The sequence below is a fragment of the Lethenteron reissneri genome, chromosome 44 (genome assembly GCF_015708825.2).
Source record: "Lethenteron reissneri isolate LAM-NWPU_2019-01 chromosome 44, ASM1570882v1, whole genome shotgun sequence".
Taxonomy (NCBI): Eukaryota; Metazoa; Chordata; class Hyperoartia; order Petromyzontiformes; family Petromyzontidae; genus Lethenteron; species Lethenteron reissneri.
This window is the reverse complement of record NC_083822.1, coordinates 3,637,076-3,654,823: the sequence shown is the minus strand read 5'-3', so window position 1 is coordinate 3,654,823 and position 17,748 is coordinate 3,637,076. Positions and strand designations below refer to the sequence as shown.

The following is a 17,748-nucleotide window of genomic DNA, read 5'->3' as shown; positions in this document are numbered from 1 at the left end:
TAACCATTTCCACCTTAAAAATGTAAAAAAGGCAAGAGGTCCAGCACTGCAATTCCTTGTTCACATCAAATCTGGCAGAAGAGCTTCCACTGGAGCCAACTCGAGAGGATCTTTGGTCTTCTCTTCCACGTCGACAGACGTGTTGGAAGAGGTGGCGGCAAGCCACGCATTCAGCCCTGCTGCACGCAGCCTGCCGATGGAACTCACCGTAGTGAACCCATGCACACTTCTGGGTGGACAGAGGCATCGTGGAGGATTCAAGAAACTTGCACCGTATGTTTCAACTGCCGCGCCTGGAGATGGATCGAGTTGCCGACCTCTAAATTGCGAGTCCAGTGTGTTAGCCATTGCACCGTTTCCATCCTAGTTCTAGGTAACAAGGCGAGGAATAGTTCAGTCTATTCGGACGGTTTATGATATTCTTCGTGAAAGCAATTCGACGCCACTTTGTGAGGAGTTGGCAGCGGCGGTTCCGTAGGTTAGCTGATGCCTGTCATAGGAACGTGGAATTTCCACCGCTTACTCACGACTGTAGATCAGAAATTAAAACCGAATTCTTGACGGAGCCAGGCACACTTTGTTTACTCGACTTTGAAGAAATTACGCATTTGCCGTTCTGTATGTACGGACCGTCCACAAAGTCCACCGAAACTTCACAGTAAGCGTCCAACGCTGCATTCCAAATGGCGTCCGTGCGTCGTCTCGTCGCCATCTCGGCAGAGCGGAATCCGTCGCCACGTTCGCTTGTTTTGCGCCGCACGGTCGTTACGTGTGTACGTATGTTGAACTTCTGTTGCACCGTACGTAGCCAACCGTGGTAAATCGGGAGGTGCGGGGTTGGCGCGAGGAGGGGAGAAGCGTCACAGGCGCACAGCGTTGCATAGTCGGTGGAGTCGCACGCTGCCGAGCGTACTGGGACTGTCGCAAGAGGGACAAAGAGAGTTCTTGCTCAAATGAGCACCGAGGATGTGGCTCTTCTGCTGTCCGCATCCCTGAGTCAGTGGTGGATATTCCCCATTCCTATGGCAGGAGTGAGTCCATCCACAGGACAACCACTTGACTTTTCACAAAAGTGGACGGGCTGAGGCAAACCCCCAACCAGGATGTGAACTCACAAACTTGCGATTGCGAGCCACTCGCTCTCTCACTCAGCGACCAGGCCGGACTATTGGGCAGTCTGTATATGCCATTGTTGAGCTATTTTAAGCTCTTTACCCTGCATGATATTTCATAAATCATGAATGCGTGCACCGTAGTCTCACAAACAAATTCTGATTCGCATAAACAATGGCCGTGCACATTTTCACGGACAACACTTTGCTTGCGTGTCCAGAAATGTTGCGTGTATACACCGATTGTACCGCCACGTAAACATTCGCGGGCGTGCACACGAACTGTACGCAACAAAAGCATCTTGCGAGGTTTCGTCTCTGTGCCACGATCATCGCTGCTTCGAGCGGAGAAAGATGAAGCCGCTTGTGCCACTGTGGCTCTGGGACTCTGGCCAGCAGCTCCGCGGAACGCTTGTGTGGGGATAGCAGCTCTTGGAAGGTGGGACGGGGGAGGCGGGGAAGAGTTGATTCTGCAGCGAGCAGAACAAAACAGCTCGTCACGCTGGGACTAATAAGACGTTTGGCACAAATCTCTTCGGTGTTGGAACTTGCCGTTCGTCGCATGTGCCGCCCGTGTGGGACGCGTCGCTCGACTTGACGTTCGGCCAAGGCAGACAAACAGCGTCGTGAGCACAAAAAAACCCCCTTGTTAACGACCGGGTGTTAACGACTAATCGTGTAACAACAGGCCTCCATAGAGCCCGATGTGTAGTGTATAGTAGTGTAGTGTATAGTGTAGTGTATAATGTAGTGTATAGTGTTAACGACTAATCGCGTAACAACAGGCCTCCATAGAGCCCGATGTGTAGTGTAGTAGTGTAGTGTAGTGTAGTGTATAATGTAGTGTATAGTGTTAACGACTAATCGCGTAACAGGCCTCCATAGAGCCCGATGTGTAGTGTATAGTAGTGTAGTGTATAGTGTAGTGTATAGTAGTGTAGTGTATAGTCTAGTGTATAGTAGTGTAGTGTATAGTCTAGTGTATAGTAGTGTAGTGTATAGTAGTGTATAGTAGTGTAGTGTATAGTAGTGTAGTGTATAGTAGTGTAATATATAGTAGTGTAGTGTATAGTAGTGTAGTGCCTCCATAGAGCCCAATGTACGTTTTTTGGGTGAAAAAATTGTAACTTTCCATGCTATCTCAAGAATTACTATACTCACTTAATGACCAAATCACTTAACGACCGGTTTAGTGTAACCAATCGCTGTCGTTAAGAGGGCTTCTACTGTGTTTATATATACACTCAAATTGCGAGTGGTGGCACAGTGATTAGCGCGCTACACTTATATTCTGACGACCGGTGTTCCGATCAATGCTCGTGCGCAAAAAATGCCGAGTGGCGCTTAAACACATCCTGCGCCACCGCTAGCTCCACTCGGCCTTAAACGATGACACCCGCTGTGGTGGGGAAACATCAATGTGGAGCTACAAGGGCGGTGTGGCACGGTGCTGGCCATGTCAGCCTTAATTGCTGCTTGCCGAGAGCACTTTTGCCAACAGTTCTGTACACGATGGCATGGAGGATATTTAACGTGCGTTCACGTCAAGTAGGGGGTGAGGGGAGATGCGTCGATTTATCGGTTTATATTGATTTTAAGTTCGTGATGTGTGCGGCTAATCGCACACATGCGAGAGTCGATGTGGTTAGAGTCGTACGTCGTATGAATGGGTTCACATCATCTCTCCATCCACTGGAGGCGCTACGATCGACTGCCGTGTTGAAAAATCGATTCTTTTTTTTGTTTAAAGGGAATTGCTTCTCGGAGTCCAGACAAATCATTGCATTCCCGGGGTTGTGAATTATCATTCCACCCTCTTTTATGTACGAGTAGTCGTGTGTGTGTGTGTGTGCAGCGGGGGTCTGTGCGCGTACCCATGGGACACTCGGCGAAGTCGGGGCCCGTGAACTTGGGGTAGACGACGCGGCACAGGAAGGAGGGCAGCAGCAACACCGGGCGGCGGCACGGAGGGCGGCACGGACGCACCAGCGTGTAGGGCATGAGCGCCGCCTGCCCGCTGGAGTCGGCCTCCCGCTCGCGCTCTGTGGGCAACACATACACCCAGCGTCATCGTCATAGCCACCAGCGACCATCTCCATCATTGCCACCTTACAATCACCATCATAGCCAGGAACCATCTCCATCACTGCCACCTTAGAATGACTGTGATAGTTCGCAACAATCACCATCGTTCCCAATTTTTGTAACTCTTCTGAGAGTGACGGCGGGGGGCCAAATAATCAAAAGGCGCGTTGACTTTCTGACCACTGTGCAGGGTTGCATTGAATGAGCTGTGCACGCGAGCAAAGACGCTGTGTACACACGTCGATAGTGGTGGCAGCAGGTGAGTAAACACACAGGTGTGGTACAGAAGCCCTTTTGGTGGCGTACAGGGGGGAGGGGGGGGCAGAGGGGTGCAGCGACTCACAAGTCCACAGGCAGCAAATCAGTGAGAAGGGCCCAGGCTGGCAGTCCCCCTTCACTGTGCGAGGGGATTGGGGGGGGGGGGGTTACGGAGGGGGGGCAGCACCCCCCACCCAATGTAACCGCTTCACAGGAAGGGGGCAGGTGCCCATCCGCCACAGCTGCAGTACTGCACAACGACTCGCGCTCTGCCGCGTCACGAAGCTGCACTGCACCTCGTGCCGAACATCGAATAGCACGCAGTTTATAATTCGCGTGCAAGTATTGTTAAGGGATTTATTTTTTTGTTCGCCAGCGGTTTTCTTGGCCTCACCAGCCCCCCTCATGACCAACCGCCACCGCTCAGTGCACACTTGAGTACAGCCAGAGAGGAAGGGGCATTCCATTATACAACTTAAAATAAAACTATTTTTATTTTACCAGGTAAGGCCCACTGAGCTATTTCGCACTTTTTCAGAAGTGACCTGGCCACAAATGATAGCTCAACAAAGTGGTTTATCGTGTGTAAATTACTTTTAGCGCGTGATGTTGATTCTAAATGTGGAGGGATAAACCGGAGGACCTGGAGAAAAATCTACGCAACTGCGGGGAGAGAGAGACACACAAACTCCAAATATACAGCAGGCGTCAGGGGTCAGTCGGGATTCTATCCCACGACCTTCTGCTTACCAGGCGAGGTAGTTAACATTTCGCCACTCTAGTGCCTATTTATTCAGCTGTACCAGCAGAAGAGGAGCGATGTATCATTGAGCAAACGGCCCAGAGAAGGGAGTTCAACATCGTCAAGAGGCATAGGCCACAAGGAGGGCAGCAGAGGCTTATCCCTGTAGAGCTTCAATAGTTCTGTTTTGTTAACCATCCTCCCAGCGGTTTCTTTTGGCCAATTTGGGCTAATATCCTTAAGCAGAAGATTAGTGCTGCATACAACCGCATTTTTCAAAATGTGATTTGTAACTTTCATCCTGACCCATGTATCGATAGTTACATTTTAATGTGCAATTTTATTGAGGGACTCCTGTGTGTCGTCTTGGTGTGGTCTGGCACTGTGTTTTGCTGTTGTTTTGATGTCTTGCCCAAGCTTGGGAACGATCGTACTTATGAAATGTTTGCTTTGAACATTTGATCTATTTGACGCATTTATTTTGAGTAATTTGCTTACGTTTCCTAATACTTTGCGTGCCTATCGTGTTTTTGTTTTGTCGTTGTAACTTGCCGACCCCCCTGCCGCTACTTGAAATCTGTGGAACAAAAAAAACGCGTCGTAGCCCAGGAGATTTCCCCGGGATAAATAAAGATACCGATCCTCACTCCGACACTCACCAATGCCGTCCAGCGGGGCCGGAGCCTCCCAGGCCCCACGCAGAGGCCCCGCCATGCCCGCCATGAGGCGCACGCGCTCCCCGCTCGACTGCTGCTTGTACGGCTGCACCTCCGATCGGCCCAGCAGCTGCTGGATGGGAAGGTGGTGCGAGATCGACAAACAGGCAATGGCCGATGAGGGAGCGGGCACGAGACGTGCCAGAGGGGCGGTTGAAGGTTGTAGTCGGTAAAAAAATGAAAAGGTGAGGACAGGATGAGGGTGGCTGTTGTTCAGGTGTAAGAGGTTAAAGGTGCAGCCCTGCAATTCCCTGCTCACGTGCCACTGCTGGTGGAACGGCCTCCACTCGAGGGGGGCTCCTAGAGAGCGCCCCTCGATTCGGATTTGGGCTCATCGTCCACGCTCACCAGATTTCCTTAAATCAAAACATCAACTTTTAAGCGCTGCACGTAGCCGTGAAGCTGAACACTTGATTCATAAATAAGTATAACCCGTAAAAACAAAGTTTTTCACTATAAATCCTTTATATGCGTGGCGGCTAGAGTCCTCTCGTCCTCTGGCTTGAGATGGCTGCCACCTATGGATCAGATGATTGTCTGCCAGTATTAACAATTGGTAATTAAATATTTAATTTGTTTTCCCTAAACAGTGTAAAATTTTGGAAAACATTTTTCACGAACATTAATTGTCTCGCACAACGAGTCTGTGTGCAAAATGTCAGCTCGATTGGATCATGGGAAGTGGGTTAAAAAACGACCGAAAGATTTGCACGGTCGTAAGCAAGCAAGCAAGCACGCAAACTTAATATAAAGGATTTAAAAATAAGAGCAAACTACGGTTACATTTTTCACTGCGACAATCACTACTGTACGATTCTTACGTGAGAAAGTAGCAAAAGTCTTGGAAGAGGTAAAAGAGTACCCACACTTTATCCCACCACATGTGAACAGCCGAGAGTCTAACTGCTGCTCCCGTTTATACTGCTTGGGTGCACAGAGGCACGAGGATTTAATAAACTTGCACCATTGTTTCAACTGCGGGAGGTCAAATTGAACAACTTCTGAATTGTCATTTCAGTGTTCTGACCATCGCACAACGAGTGCCAACACACATGAACGTGTAATTAGCTATGGTTGGGGGCGCCATGGTGGCAAGATGTTCACTACCTTGCCTGGTATACAGGAGGTCGTGGGTTCGAGCCTGACACTGACGCCTGTATATTTGTAATTTCCATGTCCTCTGCGTGGTCATGTGGATATTTCTCCGGCTCCTCTGGTTTTCCCTCCACGTTTAGAATCAACATGCATTTAGAGTATTTGGCAGCTATAAATTTCCACATTAGCTATCATTTCTGGCCAGGTCGCTTCTGAAAAAAAGATCTATATAGCTCAGTGGGCCTTACCTGGAAACATGAATACAAATGGTTTCGTTTTGAGTTTAGTTTAGAATCCCTTCACGTGTCACTCTGGATGAAGGGTTTCTGTCGTACAAGTAGTGGACCATACCCCACGAAGTCGTGCGGGTCGGGAGCACAGACGTGCAAGCGCAGAAGCACAGCACAGCAATAACGTGACACCAATGCTGGCTTTATGGGCAGGTTGCCCTTGAAAGAGAGCAGTTTATCTCAAATTGGCTTACGGGTTTCAAGAGAGGCTAAAGTCTAAAGCAATGAATTTCACTTCAATGCCCTCTGCCGAGCACCACAGTAGTACGAGTTTTGAGTGCCACTTTTTCAGTCTCGTTTGTAATTTGCGATTGCTCCATTAAACATGCAAACTGAACAATATGAATTCCATCAGCAAATACTGAACACGAATAGTAAATAATCGACTTGATGCAGCGGTTATTCACAGCGATACATTGTGAGCACAAGAAATCGACGTCGTTTGGATTACTGCATCGTTATGTCGTTATCAACGAGAACACCGTTGTTGTTCATCGAGCAGTGCATCAGCCACGTGTCCCTGTGTCGTAACATTTAGTCACCCTCTTAGGCGAGGTGTTGGGCTCGGCAGGAGCAACTCAAGTGCCCGGAGACAACCCACCACGGACGAGGAACTCTCCAGATCCTCACAGGTAGCAGAAGAACCCGCTTGTTACTCGTACCGCCTCCCAAAGACGGATGTCATGTCACAGCTCCTCGTGTATCACTTGATTGTTAATCGCATTTTCCATTCGTAGGGGACGCTGCTATGGTGGCTCACAGGACTTGCAATCCACAGCTCGGCGGTTCCAGACTCAACCTCCCGGAGTGGCAGTTGAAACTATGGGGCAAGTTTCTCAAACACGCTGCCTCTGCGCATCCAGCAGTGTTCATGGATTCACCACAGGTCGTGTCAAGTGAGAGTACTCGTACCTCTTTGAAGACTTTAAAAATAATATACTTTTCCACGTAACAATTAAACAACGATGATAATATTTTTAACTCGTCCAGTGTTCAGCTTCTGGCTATGTGCAACACTTAAATTTGGGATTTAAACGATATGTGGCGCTTCGGAGTCTTGCTGTAAGCCGCCAAGGAAGTATGGCAGGTAGGCTTTATCGTAGTTACAACATCCTTGCTTGTAGATGCCACAGAAAGAAGTGCTTGAGTTTTAAAGGTATTGTTTCCATGACACTTATCATGGTACTCATCACGTAGGCAGCACTATCTCGCTTGCCACATTTCCTTTATGGCTGCAAACGGCGATTACCAGTCCCTTTAGCTGCTTTGCGGAACAAATGTATACATAGGATGCATAACGGCCGGCCGACATTTCAACTTTACACAGCAGACTTTTGTTTTACTTTTCAGAATGATATTAATGAAAGTCTTAGTGGACTTTTTCGGCTGCAATCCCAACGTATATTTACTTCAAAACGCATTCTAAGCCTCATATATCTGGCAGAAAGTCCAAGTATCCCGCCCCCCCCCTAGCTTCATCATATAAACACCGAGCCGTGCTCATTTCCATTGGCTGTCCCGAGCCAGTGGTGGAAATCCCACATTTCTAATGGGAGGACCAGTCTATGAGATGACCACTAGTGACTCTCCGACAAAACATAAAGACCCATCACCTCCCCAACCACAGCCAGTGAGTGAATTAATTGTTGTGATTGGGATTTTCAGAATCGTATTTTACATATATTTTTGTTGTGGCCTCAAGTGGCTTCAAAGGTGACAAACCATTAAATACAACAATTAATAATCGAAAAATAAAGATTCTTACATATGCTACGCGATGGACGCACCGTGAGCTTTACAACAATGTGAACCGAACAGCAGATGCGTCAACACGCCCACAAGTGTTCACCGACTGCTGCTCATTTTACCGACTCGGAGGAATTGAAGAAAGAAGTTGACCTGGATTTGAACTCCGTTAATCCGCGACGACACGCACGGCCACTTGCATTTCCTCTCGCCCACCGCAGGTACTCAATTTAGCCCGAGTCGTCAACTTTGGGGGAGACCCAGTCACGTGGGGATAAGTCGACAGCCCAAATTGCCACTGTGGTTGCTAAGGACCATGTACTGTAAAGTGCATCACAATCGCTACGAAAACAGCTCCCTACTACCATTACCAACCATCATCAACCATCAGCCCCACCACCATCAGCGCCAGTGCCATTAACAACAACCAGACCACAGTGGCAACAAAAAACTGCAACAGCAGCAAAAAAATGTATATGCAAGCACACGGATCCCACCGAACATGTGTGTGGGTGATTTCACCTACAGATTCAGACGCAGGATTTACATAACCGATTTAAGAATCGTTTCCAGAGAGACCCTACCTCCCTCTAGTGGAGGCGCAGGTCTGACGAAGGCATTTGGCAGAGCAGCAAGAGGTGCTTTCAGTCGGCGCACTCGCGAGCATTCGTGACGCACCTCAACTTCGGACGAATTCAATGTTTGCGGTCACTGTGTTCAAATATCTTATTTCGATTTAAAGCTTTCGTGACTGCAGGGATTAATCTTCTTGGTTCTTTCGGTAAAGTCACGTAGAAGGAAAATAATAAATTAATAAAAATAAAACATTATAAAATAATTCTCACAACGTTTATTATTTTCCTTCTATGTGACTTTACCGAAAGAACCAAGAAGATGAAATATCTTATTTTTCTACGTACCGAGTGTGCCTTTGTTCAAATCACTTTACGCAATAAAAAAAAACGGTATGAGCAAAAACATAGGTACCATAGCTTTCAACCCATACGGTTTACCCGTATTCTTGTACAGAGAAATTGAGTTTCGGTTCCATACGGCGTACAGCCGTTTCAATACAGGCATTTTTTTTCTATTTGTTTGTATATCTCCATTGTGATGGGACTTTGTAGGATGAACGTTGAGATTTAGAAGGGCACGGGGTGACCAATAAGGTCTGAATTGGTCTGTAATAAGGGACAGGTACATGATTGGGATGGCAGGAGCGTGCAAGGGATAAGGGACGACCGTCTGGTTTACGGCTCCTCTATTCTGGCAGCCCCAGACCAGCAGTGGAACTTGGCCATTACTACCACAGAGGCCACTCTCCCGCTCCTCCATAGGATGGCCAGTGTTCACGCTCTGGGAAGTTACACTCATTTGTTGACCCTGGAAGAACTTATTGGGCAGAGTTGACCCTTGCCCAGCGTCAAACCTGCAACCGCCACCACGGTGTGTTTAACACTACAGAGTGCAACACCAGGCTGTTTCTTAAATCGGTTGCCATGCAATGTATACAAACACACACAAACACTGTACGCAGGTAGCAGTTTGCAAAGTCTGTGAACACTTTGAAACGACCCAAAGCCTTTTGATTGCTATTCACATAACGTACGCAGAGCCACCAGGGCAGAGACCATAATAGTTTTTTTGGGCTAGATTGCATTCATATAAATGTGTCGTTAAACCCACCACCACCCGACACAGCCAATTAAGGTTTGTCACGTAAACAAAACGTGCCAATTTGTTACTCGTTCATCACATCGGTGTGTTGGAGAGTAAACCCATAACATTTGCAATTCGCGTACAACATTTCAACCGGTAATTACAACCAGCCCCATCAGGTGACAAGACATAATTGTGACCAGAGCGTGAGAAAGAGGGGCATATCTTCTGAGATGTATCACTTAGCCAAGAAATAAATAACAAGATTAAGGAGCACTATGTCAGTGCACATTCGTAATCGAATGCCATGTAAAACAACACGGAGTTGTTTGGAAACATCGGCTAGATTGGGCTGCAGGGGCTATAAACTTGTGCAGGAGTCACCCGCCGATGGATCATGCGTCGTTGCTGCACAGTGAGTGAGCGAGCTCTGTGAACAGGGGGGCCGAATTCCAAAGGGCATCACCCGAGTTTCCTAAACACAACATTTAAATATTGCTCTTGGCAAATGTTTTTTTTTGCATATAAATAAATGCCGGGCAAATTTTTTTTTTATTCACCATAAAATCTTTTTTTTGCTTATTACTTTCTCCAAAACCAAGTTTTTGTTTATATGTTTCACTTCAAGGTTTCTTTTATTTTTTTTCTTAAGCGTGTAGAACGCGGTTCCCAAAAGTATCCAGTTGAAACGCTCAAAAAGATTTAGTAAAAAAACGTAAACTATGCAGCGCAGCTGCTCTATCAGCCGTGGCCACGGTAATGGCAGCCCCGGGGCTAAAGAGTGATCACAGACAGTGTGCAGCACAGCTTAGCCAACACCAGCAATTATAATTATAACATTACGTTATTAATTCATCTATTTCATGGCGCCGTATATAATTGCAATTTATCGTAACGATGCTCAATATATATATATTTTTTTATTCAGTTTTCTATTCCGAGTGCCTGCGAATTTCCATTACACGGTGGAAGCTTGCGCTGTTTTGTTCGCGGTGCTGGTGGCACTGCTGGCTCCGTGCGTGGCACTGCTGCTGCTTTTAACCACCTGCTGCCTACTACTTACGGCCCCCTTGCTAATGGTCTATAATTAATCATTGCCACTTTAATGATCACACACCAGCATACGAGAGTCTGGGTAGGGGTGTCACGTTTATCACCCCCCCTCTTTCCCCTCCTTCCTCCCCCCACGATTAAAATTATTGTTACAGTTGAAGGTCGCGATTCAAATTCAGAATTCAAGTACATACGTCAAACACGTGACGCAAAATGGCGATGGTTACAAGACATGTACGGTTGGCTTAAAAATAAGTATTGCTTCATGAATTGACATTTCTTGATGGCTCTGTGTTAAGTGCTGCCCATCACTGGGTGGGGGTGGGGGGCTTGCAAATCACACAGGTGGCGGACAGCGAGAGGCCGTCCCCAGCGGCATCAACCAAACCGTCACAAACCGAGGGTTTGCCACGTAGCGCCGCGGTTGTGCATGGCCTGGTGAGAAGCAGCGCAGCTGAATTCCGGGGGGGGGGGGGGGGGGGGTTGGAGGGGGTGGGGAGTCCATCGGCAGAAAGCCGCAGCAAGCTGTGCGAGGCCGATTATGTGAAGGGAGGTGGGGGGGGGAGAAAAAAGAGGAAATGAAACCTGCAGGAAGTGGTCGATGACGCCCACCCGGAGGCCGCTTCCTCCTGGCCGGCCAGTGTCCACCGCCCGGGGGCCACCGTCACTCGGGAGGCTGCAACTGCACTGCAGGGAGCCCTGGAAGGGAGGGAGGAGAGAGCGGGGATCTTGTGAGATGTATCTACGCATGTTGAACTTCTTTCGCACCGTACGTAGCCGACCGTGCTAAATCGGAGGTGCGGGGGAGGGGACAGGAATGGTGGTGGAAGAGATGGCAGGAGCGCGGGCCAGCGGCAGGTCCCGGATGTCATTTGGAGCTCTGAGAGCAGGGAGGGGATTTTGAACTGGGCCACCAAGTCCACTCTTGCTTTTGTTTGGGTTATTCTGCGCCACCCATAAGTGACGTTTCCCTTGCGCGGTGCGAAATACGTCGTGGAAATTATAAATCCCAGAGAAAGACTGCCGCTCTTGAAACCGGGATAGTGATTTCTGGACAAATGTTACCCACAATCCACCAAGGACGCCTTTAATACCAGGGGTCAATTACCATTTAATTGTCTCGTTCACAAATAAATTTGCAAGCACGAGATAATTGTATTTTCAGCCAACAAAACTTCTGTAATTGCAATTACATTTTGACCTCAGGTTCTGGTTAATGTGTTTTGTGCAATTTTGCTCCAGCGATTGATTATGGAGACCTCTGGTTTATGTTACCCACAATCCACCAGAATAGCTGATAATAGCTGCTGTACAACGTTGTTGGTCTGTAATACACTGAATGGGCTCCATGGTGTTTGTAAAGGGCTCGGCATTAACCTAACAGGTTATATGCTACTGATGAAACTTGGTGCAGAAGTCCCACAAAAATGATGGTCTACAATGTTATTTATTTTCATGCTGGAAAACAAAACCTCGTCTTTATTTTGGGCTACCTCTGCTAAAGTTTTTTTTATTAGGATCATTCTTTACATTTGTCAGGCAATGGTGGCATGCGTCTGTAAGCCACCACTGTCAAGGCGAGAGTTGGCGAATCATACAAATGTCATGAACGTCTCCTACAATGAGCGTCGAGGTGCCATAACCCAGTCCAGCACGTGGATTAATCTGTCTGTTTCCATCTGTACGGGGCGGCGGGGGGGGGGGGGGGGAATCAGGTTGCCCAGCGCGCATGCGTGGAAATCTCTCCGTTTGTTTTCTCCCACGTGTATAATGGAGTTTGGCAAAACATCCCAAGTCAGGGCCACAGAGCTTGGGCAATTGTTGCCGCCACTGTTGGCTGCCTTTGCGCTCGTCTCCGATGTCCCACGCCGCAATTCGTGCATGTTGCAAGTTTGTGACGAAATTAACTTGTGCGCTTTAATACGGATCAAACTCTACTTGAGAGGTAACAGATATTCAAGCGACACATTCCGTTTATTTTCCCCAAACAAAAAAAGTGCTGTCCCGGTTTGCCTGCAGTGGGAGTTGAAACCTTTGACTTTGTGGAAAGCGACGTGATGACAAGTGCTGACCACGAAAGCCACCGTTTCCCCGCCTCATTAAAATCGACGCGACAGCAGCCGCACGGCGCAGGCACGACTTGGGGACATTTCTGTGCCTAACCCACCTTTCTCATCTTGCCCTGCGCGCCATAGGAGTCCGTTTCATCCGCGCTGGTGCGTCGATTCATGAGCCTCTTCAGCTTGGCCAGGAGCAACTGCTGGGCTCTGAGTGAGAGAAATGTGCCCGAGGGAGGAGCAAACAAGAGAAGCAGCGACGCCTTTATTTAAATTCAGATGAGAAGCGACCAAGACCATTTCGTTCTTGAATATCATGGGAATAATTTCAGGTGCTAAATGCAAATTGTTGAGGTCTTTTTCGCCACGGAAATGCTTCATGTACTTTTGCTAATCCTCCATTGAGGCACCGTAGACTACAGTGGTTTACTAGCAAGAATAAAACATCTCTTTTGGAATGGAGACCTGGCTTACAAAGTGTAAGGTACAAAGGAAATTCATGATCAAACGAGATCCCAATAACAAACTTAAGGGTAACAACAAGGCGGCCACGTGGCTTAGGGGTTAGATCGCTGAGGCTGTCATCACTGAATCCTCGGTTCAGATCCTGGCAGCCACTCTTGACTCAAGCGGCGTATATCAAGAGTCGTGAATTGACAGTCTTAGTCCGGTCACTGTTAACTGCACAAAAAAACCGCCATCATATTAAAGTTGGGTTTGTACTTTGGTGAAATTCTGGGTTTTTAGGAATGAAAAACATTGCATTGACTGTCACAGAATGGAAATATCTCTGTGTAGTCGGGTGGGAGGGTAAGTGCTGCCATGTGACCTGTACAAGTGTTTCTTTTTTACGTTGAATGGTGTCACATATATGAATGGAGTGCTCTTGCCAACAACGTCTGGTAATCCAACAGCATTTGGTGAACAAGCCTGATGCTTCTGATGAGAGCCAGAAAGGTGAAAAGCGGTCCAGAGTTCAGTCACTTCAAAAAATACCCTGAATTCTCAATGCCAATGCGCAATGAGTTTGTGTAGAGCGTGCAAGAGGTGATAGAAGCAGTTCTGTGATATAAACTTCTGCCGGCCATTGCACCGCGCTCTGAGCATTCCTAATTAATTACTTAACTCGTCGCCATCATGCCGACAAAGCACGAATCGCGAAAAATATGGAAAATAAAATGTAAATTAAGGTAACAAATCAAAGTTCTACGCACAAGTTAAACCGGACTAGAGACCAAAAACATTTATGTTCATCCGGTCTGGAAAGTGAAGCCAGTAATCGATTAAAAACCTCTCTGGCAGGGAAAGCTCTCTAAGAACAACAACAAAACAATTATGGCGGAACCTATGATAGTATCGAGAATCTTTTTCTTTGCATTTTTGGTTGAATAGACAGTGCTTGTGCGCGTGGGCAATGCCAGCTGGTGTTCTCCCAGACTGCAGGAGGAGGGAGCTGGGAGGGCGGGAGCTGGGAGTAGCAACAGTGCGAGGGAGATTGTAGATTTTCCCACGCCCGTCTTGGCAGGGAAGCCAACTCAGCTGCTGAAGCCACAGCCACCTTCCTGAACGCCCTCTCACTCTCCCAAGTCTGTAAAACTGACACCACATTCCTTTCCAGATTTTACATCTGTAATCACATCTGACTCAATCAATGGGTGGCACCTAGCCAACACGGTGAGGTATTTATAGAAGACATTTACAATAATACATTGGAAATAATGAGACAAATGCCAGCCCTTTGTACATCCACTCTTGAATGAAGGCCCTATCTGGTAGCATCATTTGGACCACACAAATGCCGTGAAACTCTCTTCCCATGAGGGTCGAGGAGGTACTGTACTCGAGCTTGCCAAGAGAAGACGGTGCTGCAAAATGTGGGCGAATATCATCGTCCCTTCTGTATGGGATAGAGCGTTGTCCCCTCGCAAGCGTGGGATTTTCTCTGGGTGATCCGATTTCCTACCTCAAGTATGGCCACACTCATCATTAATTGGCTGAAAACACGAGTACACCGCTTGGGCAACTGCTGGCGCCGGACCACCATGTGGCTGCCCGTCCTGTGTGTCCGAGTGTTGTCGTTGAATCTGCTATTCACGGGGCTTGGTGCAGCTTGAGGAAGGGCGGCCAGGACATTGTTTGTCACCAACATTAGCCCTGGACGTGGGACCAGACTCAGGTTGGCAGGTTTATAGCTCAGTGCATTATCTCCTGCACCGCTGCTCACCACCAACAATTATAATAATAACAATGCCCGTTATATACCCGGTAGTAATCCTCAATGACCCTCAATGATTTTTCAGCAGGCTCCTGCAATGTATTGTCAAATCCATGCATGGGTGATTGGCCTCGTATCTATACGCATGCAACTCAGCTTTAAAGGCAATAATGCCAGCGCTGTTGAAGGACAGCACCTATTGAGGCGAGCATTCGAACACAACTACGATCACACAACCATTGCCCCCTTTAACTCCCAAGGCTGATTGTTGGTACCGCGCAGCGTACAATCACTTGAAGCTGGTTTGACCGAGAATAGTGTTATGTACGCCCACTAATTAAACTGGTTTATCAGGAATGGAGTGCTCAGTGCACAATCCACCACATCGCTGCTCCTATGTACAAAGACAAAGATCCCCCGTATAGTCTTAACAGAATGTAGAGGAGCAAGTGCTGTTCGCGAGCACCTATGAAGGCCGGAGCGGTACACGAGGGGGTGGGTGGCCAGCACCACGCCCGACCGCCTTTGTCTCTCCAGTGGCGATGTGTACGCACCGCCTCAGGTACTCATTTGAGGCCGAGTCGACCTAGGGGAGGCCCAGGACCGGTTCACACACATGGGAGCTACACACACACGGATAGGGAAGCTGCCGAGCAAGATAACGCCTGTGTGGAATAACGCACGGGGTCCCACCATCGTGTGCGCGTGTGAACGCAAAACAAAACCGCTCGCTCACAATCGCAGGATCATCGCCACTCTTAAGTTACGCATCCCTGGGCCCCAATGACGGGCAGTGATGGTGGAGATGGTGATGATGGTATTGATGAAAAAGGTTGTGGTAGTGGAGAATGTGGATGTGATAGCTGTCGTTGTAATGTTGAAGGTGGTGGATTTTGTATTGGTGGTGGTGGTAAAAATCGACATGTGATGGTGGAGAGCGGTAGGGTAGCAGTAAGCACACTGCCCGACAAACCCAGTGATCAGAGTTCAATTCTTGCTCACGGGCAACATCATTGACGATTATCTGAACCGGTCCTGGGTCTTCCTTAGGTCGACGAAACCTCAAATGAGTACCTGGTGCAGTGTTTAAACATCGCCGCTAGAGAGACAAAGACAGCCGGGCATAGTGCTGGCCACCCACCCCCTCGTGTGCCGTGCCGGCCTTCATAGGTGCTCGCTAACAGCACTTGCCCCAACAGTCTTAAGGCTATATGGGGGATCTTTGTCTTTGCTGCGATGGTGGCGGTGGTGTAGATGGAAGGGGTGTAACGGTGGCAGAAATGATGGCGTTGGTGGTGACGGTTGGCAAGTGGCGACGACGGCAGTGGTGGTGGACACCGGCGGAGGCAGCGGAGCGAGCGAGCGAGCGAGCGTGCGGGCCTCACCGCAGGAAGCTGGGCAGCGTGCCGGTCTCGCCGTCGCGCATCGTGTAGGGGTCGACGCGGGAGCAGCGCCACTCGGCGCGTCCCTCGTACAGCGTGTCGGTGACGTGCAGCACGTCCTCGCAGGCCGCGTGCATCGTGCAGCCCTCGGCCAGGCCGCACACGCTCGCGTTGACCAGCACGAAGAACGAGTCGCCCGACGTCACCGTGCCTCCCTCCAGCAGAGCCTGCAGCTTGCGGTGGCCTGCGCAACCCACGCCCCCACAATCACAAGCGCGGCCGCGTATGCGAGATGTTTAACGACGTTTAACAACAACAATACCTTGCTGATCTCGTCCAGGAGCATAAACGATCTCGTATAATTTATTTTCATGCACATTATGTAATGCATCTATCACGAGGATACGTTTTAGTCAATTCACTGATGAATCATTGCATGCTATATGTAAATGCAAAGTCAAACCTCCCCTGTACAGCTTTGAACAGACTCTTGGGGCAAGTGCTGTTATAGTGAGCAACTATGAAGGCCGGCACGGCCTTTGTCTCCCCAGTGTTGATGTTTACACAACGCAACCAGGTAGTCGTTTAAGGCCGAGTATACCAAGGGGATTCCCAGGACCGGTTCAGATATCCGTCACAGATGTTGGCTGCGAGTGTGCATAGAAGTGCCAATGACCACACTGCCGCTCCCCATGCAAACACAAACAGGTCAACCGGGAGTGAACGAGTGCTACATTGCCATTTCTAACCAAGTTTTCCGATTGCCTCCAGCTACCACAAAACTGAGATATGAGATTGCTGCTGCAGCAAACTTGCGTAATGATTAACAGATAGCTAAAGTATATTTATAAAACCCTTTTTTTATGTTACTGGAGAGGAAAAATATTGTGATGTGTTTTATATACCAGTTATTTTTTGACAAAATGTTCCCACTTGGCTTTTTGGGCGTACAGGCTTAGTTTGCGAGCTACAAAAAAAGGCCAAATTAGAAATTTTCCAAAAAATGTACAGAACACCACCACCACATACGATCGCTCCGGAATCTTGTAAACTTGGGTCCGTAATCACACCCCATTACGCCCGCGCCTAGGAAACGAAGGCCATGTGGCTCAGCACGGCAAAGATGTGGCGTCATCCATACCGTCTATGTTGGTGCGCACGAAGAGCTGCACGTGCCCCTGGCAGTGCTGCAGGGCCCAGAGCGTCTCCTCCTTGGTGGAGTTCTCCAGCGACACCTTCTGGACCTCACCTTTCACCTTGCCTTCCAGCTGCATGGGCACGGACATCATCATCATCGTCGTCATCAGCCATGATCAATCCGCTGCTGGACAAAGACCT

General features: G+C 48.5%; 1 protein-coding gene across 5 annotated transcripts in view; it reads right to left on the bottom strand.

Moving 5' to 3' along the window:
- The window catches only part of CARD11 (caspase recruitment domain family member 11), a 70,147-nt gene that overhangs the window by 11,570 nt on the left and 40,829 nt on the right, over positions 1–17,748 (bottom strand). For 4 of the 5 annotated variants that reach the window (XM_061569685.1, XM_061569681.1, XM_061569683.1 and 1 more), the window contains 6 exons: positions 17,552–17,678; positions 16,414–16,654; positions 12,924–13,023; positions 11,342–11,455; positions 4,857–4,986; positions 2,987–3,154 (listed from right to left, as the gene is read on the bottom strand). In XM_061569685.1, coding sequence (XP_061425669.1) covers positions 2,987–3,154; positions 4,857–4,986; positions 11,342–11,455; positions 12,924–13,023; positions 16,414–16,654; positions 17,552–17,678 — 880 coding nt within the window. The remainder of the gene's footprint in view (positions 1–2,986; positions 3,155–4,856; positions 4,987–11,341; positions 11,456–12,923; positions 13,024–16,413; positions 16,655–17,551; positions 17,679–17,748) is intronic. The other variant, XM_061569686.1, reaches the window with a different exon arrangement.